Below are 14996 nucleotides of genomic sequence, written 5' to 3' on the forward strand. Positions count from 1 at the left end.
AACAGAGTGGCAAACCGCGGCTCAAGAGCCACAGTTTGCCGACCACTGCTCTAGTAGAACCAACAATGATGAGATAGAGAGGAAGTAGAGCTAGAAAGTAAGAGGTTGGGGGGGAGAGGAGGGGAAGTGACCTAAGACACTGATGGGAGGGGGGGTACAGCTTGAAGTCTAAATCTCTTAATTTTTGTAGAATTAGAAAAATAAATCTTAGAATTTTGTTTCAGAATACATCAGAAAAAATGACCTTATACTGATATAATTCAGGAGTATAACCTATACAGATATATTATTAATTTATTTCCCTAAGTCTTTAAACAGCTAAGAAACCACCATCAAAATTTCAGCATTTCCATAGTAACATTTAAAAATTGTAAGGAAAAAAGTTTATTCCACACAGAAAAACATTTTGTAATTAATAAATACGTTTTGAAAAAAAATCTGTAAAAACAAAAGCACAACTGTTGTGGTATTTTCTAATAAAGAGCTCACAAATGTTTTCAAATTCCCATGGTAATACTATTATAAATTTTTACTAATTTGTTTATAATTTAACTTATTTTTATCAATTAATCACACGAATTCTTTAAGAATATTTTTTACTGATTTTAGAGAAAGGAAGGGAGAGGAAGGCAGACATCAATGAGAGAGAAAATATTGATTGTTTGACTCCTACACACATCCTACTAGAGATTTGAGCCTGAAACTCGGGCATGTGCCCTGACCAGGTATCAAACTGGCGACCTCTTGGTGTAGGGAACGATGTTCAACCAACTGAGCCACACAAGCCAGAACATCACACAAATTAAGTATGGATACTTAACATTTTTACAACACAAAGATGTTCACAATTCCAAGTTATTCCAATGTCCTTAAATGACTAATCACCAAGGACACAACATTTCTACAACACAGTATTCACAACAACCATTCCAGGGTCCTAGAAAATCCCTAAATGACTAAGGACTAAGTATTAATTGGTAGCTTTCTATTAATCACAGCCCATTCACTGCCCAGGGCTTCACTAAGCCTTTAGAATCACATTTCACAAAATTGGTTATGTGTACAGGTATCCCTCATTTCTCAAAAGTTCAAATTAACGCCAAAGAGACCTACATTACTACCTGTTTTCACTAAACGAAAGAAATTTAAGATTTTTGCTTTTATGAAAAAGAGAAAAAACAAAAATAGCATTCAGCATTTGCTGTTATAAAGGCAGTACACACCCAGAGCAGGGAGAGTGGCACCAACAAGCTTCTTCCTTCGAACTATATTCAGCATCAAATAACCACAACCTTGAGGCTTGTCTATGAACTAAGTGCTTTAATTCTATTCATTATTTTCCTACTCAGTAATATGAGACTGCTAATATGCAAATATTTTAACACTGATTTACTTTTGCATTTTCATACTATGGAACTTTTCACCCCAAATCCATAGGCAATAAGTATAATATGCTGGTGAATATTAACCTGGAATTATTATCTAAAGAACTACACCCCTGCCTAGCCGATTTGGCTCAATGTACAGAGCGTTGGCCAGGTCCCAAGTTGATTCCAGTCAAGGGCACATACCTTGTTGCAGGCTCCTCCCCAGCCCGGGCCCTGGTTGGGGTGCATGCAGGAGGCAACCGATCAATATATTTCTCTCACATCAATGTTTCTCTCTCTTTCCCTCTCTCTTCCTAAAAATCAATGGAAAAATATCCTCAGGTGGGGATTAACAACAACAAAAATATCGAGAGAAATACATACCAGCTCAACATGGCCAAAGTATAGATTATATTGCTTGGGAATAAATTTAAACAACCTTCACTTTCTAGATATGCAAGTTTCCAAATATGAGTTAAGATTGAGAATTCTATCTTGAAAAAATCTTGTATATTTATGTAAATGTAACTTAAGAGATTAAACCCATGAGAATATACTTGCTAAGAATAACTCAAAAACGGTAGATTACCTTAATAGATCAGTAGCAAAGACATTTACTTCATCATTCACACTGAATGACAATTTCTCATAAATAATACTACCTGCCGAGTATTACTCTTTGCAATTTACAAAACGTCAAATTTCATGGCATCATTAATCCCCATTCTACAGACAAGGAATTCAGATGATTCCAAGGCCTTTGCACTACACATCTTACAAAATATTAAATAGTCATAACTCTTATTCATAGTGTAACATGTCTCCTTTAAATGAAGAGTTAAACACATTTTATATTGCTTTAGCTAGATAAAATCTTGACATCCTCACAATCAATTCTAACAATGACAGATCTGCCCAGCTATTGTGATGGATCATTGGAAGAAAGGCAATAAAGTCAAGATTAAATTTCAAAACGGATAAACCAGCATCATGGTCATTTGTTTTCTAAACTACACAGGATTTGGGTGTTGTAAACAGAATGGTCATAACAAGGTGTGGGTGAGAGTATAAAAATGAATTTGGGGGGAAAGTTCTGTGCTTTTAGGATAGACATTTGCTAGACTAAGTCAAGTATTTTTAAACACAGATCTAGCTCAAGGTACACATACATAAAACCAACATACTTGGCTTTGACACTATCACTCAGATTGACTAGTTCATTTGCTAGCAAGTTCTATTTTCAGCAACTACCATATCCGTGGCTTTTCCAGTTCCCATTTGGAGGAATGGGAGGCGGGAATCTTTCACTTTCCCTTTATTTTATGTTCTGCTGAAAGTTGACTTCATCTGAGAAAGAAGAATCCCAATCTGAGGATTCAGATCTAAGATCTCTATGGTAGAGGGATGCACAAAGCTTAGAAAACTTTTGTTATCAAAATGAAACAACTAGTAACAAATGGTTTTAAAGTAGGTAAGACTAAAGGAGCAAATTTGCAGTTCAAGACAATCCCAGTTTAGCATACAGCACAATTATAAATTGGTTCCTCTTCAGTTCAAGGTGTCCTGATTTAGATGATACCCTTGCCCAGCCGGTATGGCTCAGTAGTTGAGTGTCAACCAATGAACCAAGAGGTTCAATTCCAGTCAGTGCACATGCCTGGGTTGCGGGCTCCATCCCCAGTAGGGGATGTGCAGGAGGCAGCCAATCAATGTCTCTCATCTATGTTTCTATTTCTATCTCCCCCTCTCCCTTCCTCTCTGAAATCAATAAAAAATATTTTTAAAAATTAAATTATGACACTTTTATTAAGGCAGTTGTTATTACAACTTGATAAATTTAAATGAGCTCCTGAAATTGTTCAAGGAATGTGACTAGCATGAATTATTAATGAGTTCAAGCCATAAAATTATGTTGACAAACTAATTTGACAACTTGGATATGTATTAAGCTGTATCAAACTGTTAACTGACCATTTCAAAAAAAAGTAAACATAACTACTTAACGTTGCTATTCCCCACTATCCCCTATCCCTTAATACATTGTTTGACAGCTATCTTAGAACATTTGTGAATCATTCACCAATCTTTCTCCTCCTTCTAAAAGTTTTACAATTACATCAGTAACTTAGGGGCTACATCCATTAGAACAAAAGTGAAGGGGAAAACAAAAGTACTTTACAGATAGATATACATGGCCATATCCTGGCTGGATAGCTCAGTTGTTTAGAATGTCATCCCAATTCACCAAGTTTTCGGGTTGGATCCCAGGTCAGAGCACATAGAAGAATCAACCAAGGAATTCAAAAACAGGTGGAGTGGCGAATCAATGTTTGTGTTTCTCTCTCCCACTACCTATGTCAATGTTATATGAAATAAGTAAAAAATTTTGTGAAAACTGTCTGTGAAAAGTAAAGCTCCATATCTACGGCATTATTTAATTAAAATTTTTTTAATTTTTCTTTTCCTATGACCGACATTACTATTTAAATTCACACTCTTGCCCTGGATTGTGGTTCAGGTGGTTAGTGTCATCCCATGCACAGAAGGGTCACAGATTCAAATCCTGGTCAGGGAACATATCAGGTTGCAGGTTCGATCCCCAGTCAGGGCAATCATGAGAGGCAACTGATCGATATTTTCCTCTCTCCCCTAAAAAAATCTATAAAAACATGTCCTCAGGTGAGGATTAAATACACTCTTTTCTTAAATATAAGGTAAAAGTCTAGCAAAATCAGCCTTACAGCCTTCCTTTAAAAAAAAATTATTTTTGGCCTGAACTGGTTTGGCTCAGAGCGTTGGCCTGCAGACTGAAGGGGTCCCAGGTTCGATTTCAGTCAAGGGCATGTACCTTGGTTGCGGGCACATCCCCAGTGGGGAGTGTGCAGGAGGCAGCTGATTGACGTTTCTCTCTCATTGATGTTGCTAACTCTCTATCCCTCTCCCATCTTCTCTGTAAAAAATCAATAAAAAATATTTTAAATAATTATTTTTGATGTTTTTATCTCTCCCTGTCTCTTCTCTGAAATTTCACTTGCTATATATCAGGTTATAGAAATTTACACATTTCACATTCTCTTGACCAAGCTATGAAACAATTATGAGAAGCCTGTTTGTATAGATTTTCAATGTGTTTGCTTGTACTTACTGAATCCAAAATTTGCTGTTTAATACTTGCCATTAAGTGTTCTTCCACTACCAGAATTCAAATTAAGGTATTTTCATATAGCCCTAGCCCCGTGGTCGGCAAACCGCAGCTCGCGAGCCACATGCGGCTCTTTGGCCCCTTGAGTGTGGCTTTCCACAAAATACCATGGCCTGGGCGAGTCTATTTTGAGGAAGTGGCGTCAGAAGAAGTTTAAGTTTAAAAAATTTGGCTCTCAAAAGAAATTTCAATCGTTGTACTCTTGATATTTGGCTCTGTTGACTAATGAATTTGCTGACCACTGCCCTAGCCAGTTTGGTTCAGTGGCTAGAGTGTCAGCCTGTGGACTGTCCCAAGTTCGAGTCAGGTCAAGGGCACATGCCCGGGTTTTGGGCTCAATCTCCAGTAGGGGGTGTGCAGGAGGCAGCCAATCAATGATTCTCTCTCATCATTGATGTTCCTATCTCTCCCTCTCCCTTCCTCTCTGAAATAAAAATTTTTTAAAAACATATCTATCTATATAATAAAAGCCTAAGCAACCATTAAGGCAGAATGACCAGTCGCTATGATGTGCACTGACCACCAGGGGGCAGACGCTCAACGCAGGAGCTGCCCCCTGGTGGTCAGTGCCCTCCCACAGGGAAGCACTGATCAGCCAGAAGCTGGGCTCACAGCTGGCAAGCGCAGCAGAGGTGGAGGGAGCCTCTCCCGCCTCCACGGCAGTGCTAAGGAGCAGGAAGCCAGGTGGTAAGGAGCATCGGGCCTAAGACAGCAGTCAGACATCCCCCGAGGGATCCTGGACTGCAAGGACTGCAAGGAGAAAGAAAATTAATACCTGGTGCATTAGAGGGAAACTACAAAAAAAAAAAAGGCAGAGAACATCTTAAAAGTAGTCAGAAGAAAACCGGCAGGCGGACACCCCCCAAGGGGTCCTGGACTGAGAGAGGGCACAGGCTGGGCTGAGGGACACCCCTCCCTCTCCCCCCAGTGCATGAATGTCTTATACTGGGCCTCTAGTTTTCATATAAAGGTGAAAGGAGTGCCTAAGAATGTCCACAGTAGTTAGTAAGAATTTACCCCATCACCTCAAATTGCAATGATTCATGATTTCATTATATTCCAGTGTTGAAGGCTAACAGAATAGATTGATGTACATTACTATACAAGTCTAAAATATACACAAAAGAGCATCTGCTTTAAATATGAAGACTAAACGCTACCAGTAGGAGGTATTTTAAAAGTTGCATTATCCAATTCTGCTTATATATAGGATATATAGGAAGAAGAGAAAAATATTGCACTCAATAAAGTTAACTCCATTAACTGAAATAGCAATAAAAATTATTACTGGCCTACAGTCTAGAATTGATAATCTGTTTTATTTTTTTTTAAGTATAAAGTTAAACATAAGTTGTTTTTTTTTTGTTTTTGTTTTTTGTTGTTTTTTTTTAATATATTTTATTGATATTTCACAGAGAGGAAGGGAGAGGGATAGAGAGCTAGAAACATCGATGAGAGAGAAACATCGATCAGCCGCCTCCTGCACACCTCCCACCGGGGATGTGCCCGCAACCAAGGCACATGCCCTTGACCGGAATCGAACCCGGGACCCTCCAGTCCGCAGGCCGACGCTCTATCCACTGAGCCAAACCGGTTTCGGCAACATAAGTTGTTTTTTAATCCTCACCCCAGAACATATTTTCATTGATTTAGATAGAGAGGAAGGGAGGAGAGAGACAGACATTGACCAGCCAGCCACCTGTGGTAAGCGCCCCAACTGGGCATTGAACTCGGGACCCTTTGGTGCATGGAACGAAGCTCCAACCAACTGAGTCACACCAGCCAGGACTAACCTGTTTTTTAACTCATTACTAAAATTAATTTACTATTACCCTTTTTTTTTTCCCTAACAAGGCATATATTAAGGAATTAATTCAGAACCCCTCACTGACTACCAGAATAAGTTAGAGATGAGGTGCTGGTATTTTAAAGGGACAGCTCTCTAAGTAGTAATGCAGAACAGATGTATTCCTGGTGTTGTATTCACACAGAATGAACTGAAGGTGACCATCAAAACTTTACCCTGTCAGATGGAGCCAGTCATCACAGGGAGAAGGTGGAAAGACAAAGCCAGAAACTACCCCATGAACTTAAGTGTAGTGTATGCTGGCGACCCTCTAACTCTCAGAAAATGTGAAAGTACTCACTTCCCCCCCACACACACACTTTTCTATAGTATTGTGGTTCATACAGATAGGACAGTAAAACTTAGTTCGGGAAGGCTAAGTGTTTTGTTTTGTTTTTAATATGTTCCTATTGATTCGGGGAGGGGGGAAGGGGAGAGAGACATCAATGATAAGAGAGATAGATCATTATCAGCGGCCTCCTGCATGGGGATCGGGATGGAGCCTGCAACTGGAATTGAAGCATGTGCCCTGAGCGGAATGAAACTGGGACACCCCCCACACCCCTGGTTCATAGGCCTGCGCTCAACCACTGAGCCAAGCCGGCGGGGCAGGACTTCCTTAATATGGCCACAAATCACATAAAAACTATTCCTTAGACTGACTTAAGTTAGGATGCTAAATTTAATTTTCAAGATGAGCAGTCCTAGTCCCAAACCTCAGTATTTCCTATCAGCAACCCGAAATTGTTCTTTTTCTGAACCCATCTTAGCTCTCCCTCCAGTACCTTTAAATAAACCATATAAATTGATTCCAATTCCCCAGGATAGAATTAAGTGATGCTACAAAGAAGTTTTAATACCTATTAGATTCAACACAACATGCAAAATAAAAGATGAAGGTACTGCAGGAACGAGAAAAAACAGTATTTATATCCAAATACCCAAAACCAAATCATTCAAATGCACTCTCACCTTCTTCCACTCCCCAAGCTGAATAAATTGGTGACTAAAACTATGGCATCAATTTTTGTCACCACAAACAACACTAAATTATTGTGCCAAATAAAGTAGACACAGGTAGAGTAGGATTCCTGATAATTGTCTTCCTCTTCTTCCTTTCCAATGAATCCCTAACCTTGTGCCCAACAGTTTCAAGACTTTCTCTCCATCTGATAGACCCTATTTCCTTCCCCCTTTAGATTCTGAAGGAGACACCAAAAGTGTACATGTAATGATGTGGCTCTATCTGGAGAGTACTATGTTGAATAACTAGATTTGGTCAAAAATCCTCAGCACTCAACTCCAAAATATGATTAACACTCAACTGTCAACTTAGAAATCACAATCATGAGCTTCCAAATCAGTTCTTAAAACAAGTTTAAAAAAAAGCCTTCCACTATGTCCTTTTGGTAATCACAAGTTTACTCGGAACCTAAAATCCCTACAGAACAGAAAGCATTCAAATATAATTTCAAGTTTCCTGCCAAGGGCACTGGTAGATTAAAAGGGGAACCTATTTGGAGCATGGGGGAGGGGGTAACACTTCCATTACAAGCACACCTTCCATTACAAGCACACAAATCAAGTGTTTGACTTTTAAACACTGAAATAAAGGCATATCTGACCTTGAGCTGTACTTCCCATCTTATTCCCCTCCCCCTCCTAACAGGAACCTTATTTAATAGAAATAGCAATTTAAGGATTTACAAGATGAAATTTAGTGTAGTATCTTCCCTAAGTTTCAGTTCAAAGCCTTTTCTCCTAATTTTCAAATTCCTGAATCCTAATGTATGATATCTAGCCCTGAGGCTATTCACATGACAAATAGGTATCAAGGAAAGCAATGGTCCTACATGACACTTTGAAAAATAAATGGTTCAGTAATTAAGAAAAACCTCAAGATCAATGGCACTTGATAACAACTATGTCTCACCCCTCAACAGCATTAAAACCACATATATGATTGTTTTCATAATACTACATTTTAACAGATGTGGGGGTATTCAAATACCTACGTCCAAAATTGAGCGAGGGGCAATTTTTTAAAAGCAGCAACCTGGAACTGACTAAAAAGACACAATGGACAATTCCATAAAGTTCTAGAAAATGACGAAAGGACCTTTATGGGCAAAGGACCAAGGAACAAAGGAAAACTGTTCAAATCTGTACATAAAACCATAAAACAGAGAAATCTGTACATAAAACACAGAAAAGAACATAGGATCTGCTAGGACTCACTATGTTCACAATCCCAAAACTCATACCTGATTGGGGTAAATTAAAATCCCCAATGAGGTACGAACCACGCATTCCAAGCCCGGGCAGTCAACCAAAATGCAGTTACTAAACATTATTTGACATAACTTTATTTTTCAACAGGTCTTTCTCCGTTTGTCATAATAGTGCAGGTAAACAGCAAAGTCACTATTCTTACAAACTGGTAGACAGACACAGGCACTGGCAAGGGACTAAGACTCATGGTTTTCTTGTTTCCCGTTCAATGTTCTAACCACCAGAACCCACAGCGTACGGAGACAGAAAATAACTACAGGAACTTCGAGCACTCCGGTTTAAGTCCGAGGAAAGGGAGCGCGAGGGAAGAAGGCGAAGTTGAAGATAAAGCCTAAAAAACCCTCACTACAAGGTGTGCCGGCCTGCGGGGAAGAAATGATCGCAGCATCTCAGCTGGCCTCCGCCCAAGGATGAACAGCAGTGACTCCCACCCTCTCCCCATCCCCCGCCTCATTCACGACTGCCCCCGCACCGCCACCACCACAGCCCGAAGACCTCTTCTCGCTAAGCTTCTCCTTTGTGAGACTCACAGCCGCCGCCCCACATTGGGCCTCCGGGGAAAAGCCACCGCCCCCACCCGCCATATTTCCCTGAAAGGCGCCCGCGCTACACCTCCTGGTCGCCACTCTCCCCCATGTGGCGGATGTTTCTTCCCCATCACTCCACTCAATTGTTCTCCACATCCCAAGACTAGCCAGAAGTTCCCCGGAGGATCGCTCGCTCGGAGACAGCACCCGCCATCTCCTCCTCCCCCGCCCCGGGAATCGCCCTCCCCCCAGCCGCCATTTTACAACCAACTCCTCCACCCCATCGCCGTGGCCTCTCGCTTGGCAAGTGTCTGCAGCTGAGGACACTGAAAGGGTCAAATTCCTAGGCCTGGGGCCTCCCACCGCTCCAGGAGACCACAGGCCATTTCCTGCTTCCAGAATCCACGTCCCGCGGCCAGGCTCGGAGACGATGCCGCCATTTTGTCTCCAGCTCCCGGCCTCTGTGGGCGGCGGCAGAGGGTCCGAGAATTCCAGCCCCCGGTTGACCCCCCAACTCACCGTCGTATCGCTCAGCCTGCTCGGCCAGCTTCGCCTGGTACACCAGATCCTCCCGATCATCCATAGCGGCAGCGGCTCCGGCAGGGTCTGCGCGACGGATGGAAGCGGATAGCGTCTCCGACTCTCTCAGCCTCTCGCTACGCGTCCGAGCAGCAAAAATGGCGGCGCCTCAATCCGGGACTTCCGCCTGCGCACGCGGACAACTGCTCAGCTCTATGGCAACCGCTCCCTGGCAACTGGCGCGGGGGGCGGTCCGGGAGCTCGGCGCCCGAAGAGGCTGGAACTACCGTAGCAGACGCCCCTCCTCCGTGAGCTCAGCTGGCGCGGGAGCCCCGAGGCGGGAACTGCGACTTCGGGAAGAGCGACCCGAGGAAAGCTTGAGGTGAGGCCGGCCTAGGTTGCCCCTGAAGAGAGGGAGCGAGAGAAAGCAAAGGCTGTAACCGTTTGTTAATGGCCGGCCCTCCTCACGGAAACCAGCTTCTCCCCTACCTATCCTGTTTCCTCAGCCAAGCCCACTCCTGGGCCTTCTCCCGGCTTTTTTAACCCTGGAGTAAAGAGTTGGGCCCTGCAATAGTTGGAAGGGGAAGAGGAACCCCAATTTTCACACCTCAACTTCACTTGGCAGCCTTTTGCTTCTCTTGCGCATTAGCCTTCTTTTTCCGTTTAGACCCACCATGGATGGGAACCAGGGTCGTGGTCAGAGGAGCCCGGCCAGCCTGGAGTGCAAGGTGCAGAAGACGGGGCCAGGCTGCCATTGACACTGAGGAAGCAAGGATGGGAAAGGAGTTGGTCGCTCTTTTGCTGCCCGGTGGGTTCCCAGCACCTTGTCCTCAATATAAAATCAGTTCCAAGACCTACGTTCTGGTAACTAGAACATGAGCTGTGTGGTGAGACCTGCAATAAATGTGAAATAAAAAGGTTGGAACCAAATTATGAAGAGCCTTGGATGGCAAGCTAAGAAGTTTGCACTTTATTCAGTGGGCACAAGAAAGCTATGATTTTTGCAGAGAGGATAATATCGTTTATCTAACAACCTATACTTTAAAAAGTATAATAGTGATTGATTAGCAGGCTATTACACTAATGCAGGCAAGAGGTAATCGATGGTAGCAGTGAAAATAGGAAGGAAAGGACAAATAAGATTAGTACTACAGAGAAAAGCCTAAAGAGTTTGTTCTGATCAGATGTAGAGATCTTGTGATGGGAAAAAATTGACTTTCCATCTTCCCACCCTGAGTCACTGGAATAATGAGTGGCAGTACCATTAACAACAACAACAACAAAAATAGGAATGCTAGGGAAATTGCTGATAGAATGCAGAGAGGACAATTCCTTTTAGCACATGCTGGTTCTAAGATTCTCAAAGATCACCCAGGTAGAAGTAACCATCATGGAACTGGAAAAAAAGGGAAGCAGGAGAATACCTACTTTTAAGGGAGGTAAAAGCAGAAGACCCAACAAAGGAAACTGGGTGGCTCCTTACTCCATTACAGATTAAGCCCCTTCCACTCTAAACAAACTTATCAAATTTCAATGGTAAAAGACAGAATCAAAATATGGAATTCTGTAACTATATAAATACACATTTACTTATTTATACCTCCAGCAAGTCATTTCACCTCTGAAGCTTCAAGTTCATCGGTAGAGAAACTGGAGACCATATGTTAAGCCATGAAACAAGCCTTAATACATGTAAAAGACTGAAATCATACAAAGTATCTTTTCCTATCACAATGGAATAAAACTTGAAATTAGCATTGGCCAGGTATCTCAGTTGGTTAGAGCACGATATACCAAGGTTGTGGGTTTGATCCCTAGTCAGCGCATATACAAGTAGCAACCAGTGAATGCATAAATAAGTACAACAAATCGCTGTTTCTCTCTCGCACTCCTCCTCCCCTCTCTCTAAAATCAATAAAAATTGCCCTGGCTGGTGTGGCTCAGTTGGTAAAAACTGTCTCAGGGTGTGTACAGGAGGCAACTGATTGATCTCTCTCTCTCCCCTTCCTCCCCCCCTTCCACTCTAAAAATCATTGGAGGAGCCGAAACCGGTTTGGCTCAGTGGATAGAGCGTCGGCCTGCGGACTGGAGGGTCCCGGGTTCGATTCCGGTCAAGGGCATGTACCTTGGTTGCGGGCACATCCCCAGTGGGAGGTGTGCAGGAGGCAGCTGATCGATGTTTCTCTCTCATCGATGTTTCTAGCTCTCTATCCCTCTTCCTTCCTCTCTGTAAAAATTCAATAAAATATATTTAAAAAAAAAAGAAAAAAAAGAAAAAATAAATAAATAAAAATCATTGGAGGACTGGCCTGCATGGCTCAGTGGTTGAGCACTGACGTATGAACCAAGAGTTTAAGGTTCGATTCCCAGTCAGGGCACATGCTGGGGTTGTGGGCTCGATCCCCAGTGTGTGGCTTGCTGGAGGCAGAAGCTCAATGATTCTCATCACTGATGTTTCTATCTCTCCCTCTCCCTTCCTCTCTGAAATCAATAAAAAAATATAAAAAATTTTTTAAAATAAAATCCAGTGGGAGTCTACTTATGGGCTCAATTTCCTTAAAAAAAAAAAAAAGAGGCCCTAACCGGTTTGGCTCAGTGGATAGAGCGTCGGCCTGCAGACTGAAGGGTCCCCGGTTCGATTCCAGTCAAGAGCATGTACCTTGGTTGCTGGCACATCCCCAGTAGGGGGTGTGCAGGAGGCAGCTGATTGATGTTTCTCATCGATGTTTCTAACTCTCTATCCCTCTCCCTTCCTCTCTGTAAAAAATCAATAAAATATATTTTAAAAAAGGGAGAGAGAATAACTTATTTGGTTACTTTGGTTCAGATTACTGAAATGTAACCACGTGACTGACATTTATAGGATCTGTTATTCTATATTTAATAAAATGAAGCCACAAAAGCTATAAGGATTATATTGACCTTTGTTCAAATCAGTGATAATATATTTGATACAGGTAAACACAGAAATTACACACTCCAGTACTTATTGCCCAGATAAAAAGTTTGTCACATCTGCTTCAGGTACCTTCTATTAAGACACTAGAGGCCCAGTGCACGAATTCATGCACATTCCAAATTAGAAGAAATTAGAAGAAATATTTTAGAGGCCAGGAAGGGACCATAGGAGGGCTCCAGGGCATGTCCAGCCCGTTTCACTCAGTCCTGATTGGCCAGATCCCAGCACCAAGCTAATCTACTGGAGTGTCTGCCCACTGGTGGTCAGTGCACATCGTAGTGAATGGTTGAGCAGTCAACCGTTTGTTCGACCCATCGGTTGGACACTTAGCATATTAGGTTTATATATATATAAAGCCCTAGCCCAGGGGTCCTCAAACTACAGCCCGCGGGCCACATGCAGCCCGCCGGGTGCCGCTGCCTGTCCTGCTTAGCAGCCGACTCGTCCCGGGCCCGCAGTGCGCATAGGAATTTGTTCATAGTTTTTTTTTTAAACTAAAATCCGGCCCTCCAATGGTCTGAGGGACAGTGAACTGGCCCCCTGTTTAAAAAGTTTGAGAACCCCTGCCCTAGCCAGTTTGGCTCAATGGGTAGATTGTCGGCCTGCAGACTGAAGAATCCTAGGTTTGATTCCGGTCAAGGGCACGTCTGGTTGCAGGCTCAATCCCCAGTGGGGGGTGTGCAGGGGGCAGCAAATCAATGATTCTCTCTCATCATTGATGTTTCTCTCTCTCCCTCACCCTTCCTCTCTGAAATCAACAAAAAATATATTAATAAAAAATAAAAATAAAAAAAAAGACAGTCCTAGCCGGTTTGGCTCAGTGGATAGAGTGTCAGCCTACAGACTTAAAGGTCCCAGGTTCAATTCCGGTCAAGGGCACATGCCTGGGTTGCAGGCTCAATCCCCAGTCGGGGGTGTGCAGGAGGCAGCCAATTGGTGATTCTCTCTCATCATTGATGTTTCTATCTCTCCCTCTCCCTTCCTCTCTGAAATCAATAAAAATATTTTAAAAAATAAAAGACATTAAATGCTTTCTCCTAACCGGTTTCTCAGTGGTTAGAGCATCAGCCTGCAGACTGCAGGGTTGCAGGTTCCATTACCAGTCAAGGCCACGTACCTTGGTTGCAGGTTACTCAGCCCCTTAAAGGTGCATGTGGGAGGCAACCAATCCATGTGTTTCTCTCATACAGATGTTTCTCTTCCCCTGCCACCTCCCTCCCTTCCACTCTCTGGAAATCAATGGAAAAAATATCCTCTGGTGAGGATTAAAAAAAGAAAAAAAAGACAACAAATGCTATCGAGGTATTAATATACTGCTTGTCCCTCAATCTCTCCCTCCCTGGCATTAACTATTATCCTGAGTCCAGTGTGAATTCTTGATATTCCTACTTAAAATTTTTTTATACATATGGCTGTATCCATAAAAATATGTGAGTCCCAGCCAGTGTGGCTCAGTGGTTGAGTGCCAACCTATGAACCAAGAGATCCTGGTTTGGTTCCAATCACATTCCCACGCTCAAACATGCCTGGGTTGCAAGTTCGGTCCCTAGTAAGGGGTGTGCAGGAGGCAGCTGATCAGTGATTCTCTCTCATCATTGATGTTTCTATCTCTCCCTCTCCCTCTCTGAAATCAATATAAATATGTTACAATAATAATAGCAAACAAAATTCAGCAGAATATGAAAAGGATTATACATCATATCCAAGTGAGATTTAATCCAGGAATAGAGGGATGATTCAAGAAAATCAATATAATATCCTATATTAATAAAAGGAGAGGAGGAAAACAACATGACTAGCTCAAGTGATGTAAAAAAAAACCAAAAAGCATTTAACAAAATCTAAGGCTCTGGCCAGGTAGCTCCATTGATTAGAGTGTTGTCCTTATATGCCAAAGTTTTGGGTTTGATCCCTGGTCAGGGCACATAGAAGTATCAGCCAATGAATGGATCAATAACGGAAATAACAAATCAATGTTTCTCTTTCTGTCTCTCTTTTTCTCTCTCTTCCCCTCTCTAAAATCAAGTAATAAATAACATTTTTTAAAACTCCCACACCCTTTCATAATGAAAATAATAAATTAAAAATAGAAGGGAACTGCATCCACATAATAAAGGCTATATATGAAAAACACACAGCTAACATCATACAAGCTTTCTCCCTAAGATCATGAACAAAATAAGATGCCCCCTTTCTATTCAACATAGTACTAAAAGCAAAGGCATCCAAATTATAAAGAAAGAGGTAAAAGTATGCCTGTTCTCAGACATGACCTTATATATAG

General features: G+C 42.1%; 1 protein-coding gene across 1 annotated transcript in view; it reads right to left on the reverse strand.

Moving 5' to 3' along the window:
* The window catches only part of YWHAE (tyrosine 3-monooxygenase/tryptophan 5-monooxygenase activation protein epsilon), a 72631-nt gene that overhangs the window by 39722 nt on the left and 17913 nt on the right, over positions 1-14996 (reverse strand). Inside the window, exons 2-3 of the mRNA XM_080680660.1 lie at positions 10361-10647; positions 9754-10157 (exon numbers count right to left, since the gene is read on the reverse strand). Of these exons, the coding sequence (XP_080536786.1) occupies positions 9754-9817 (64 nt within the window). The 5' untranslated portion in view covers positions 9818-10157; positions 10361-10647. The remainder of the gene's footprint in view (positions 1-9753; positions 10158-10360; positions 10648-14996) is intronic.

Source organism: Plecotus auritus, assembly GCF_963455305.1.
Source record: "Plecotus auritus genome assembly, chromosome: 7".
NCBI lineage: Eukaryota > Metazoa > Chordata > Mammalia > Chiroptera > Vespertilionidae > Plecotus > Plecotus auritus.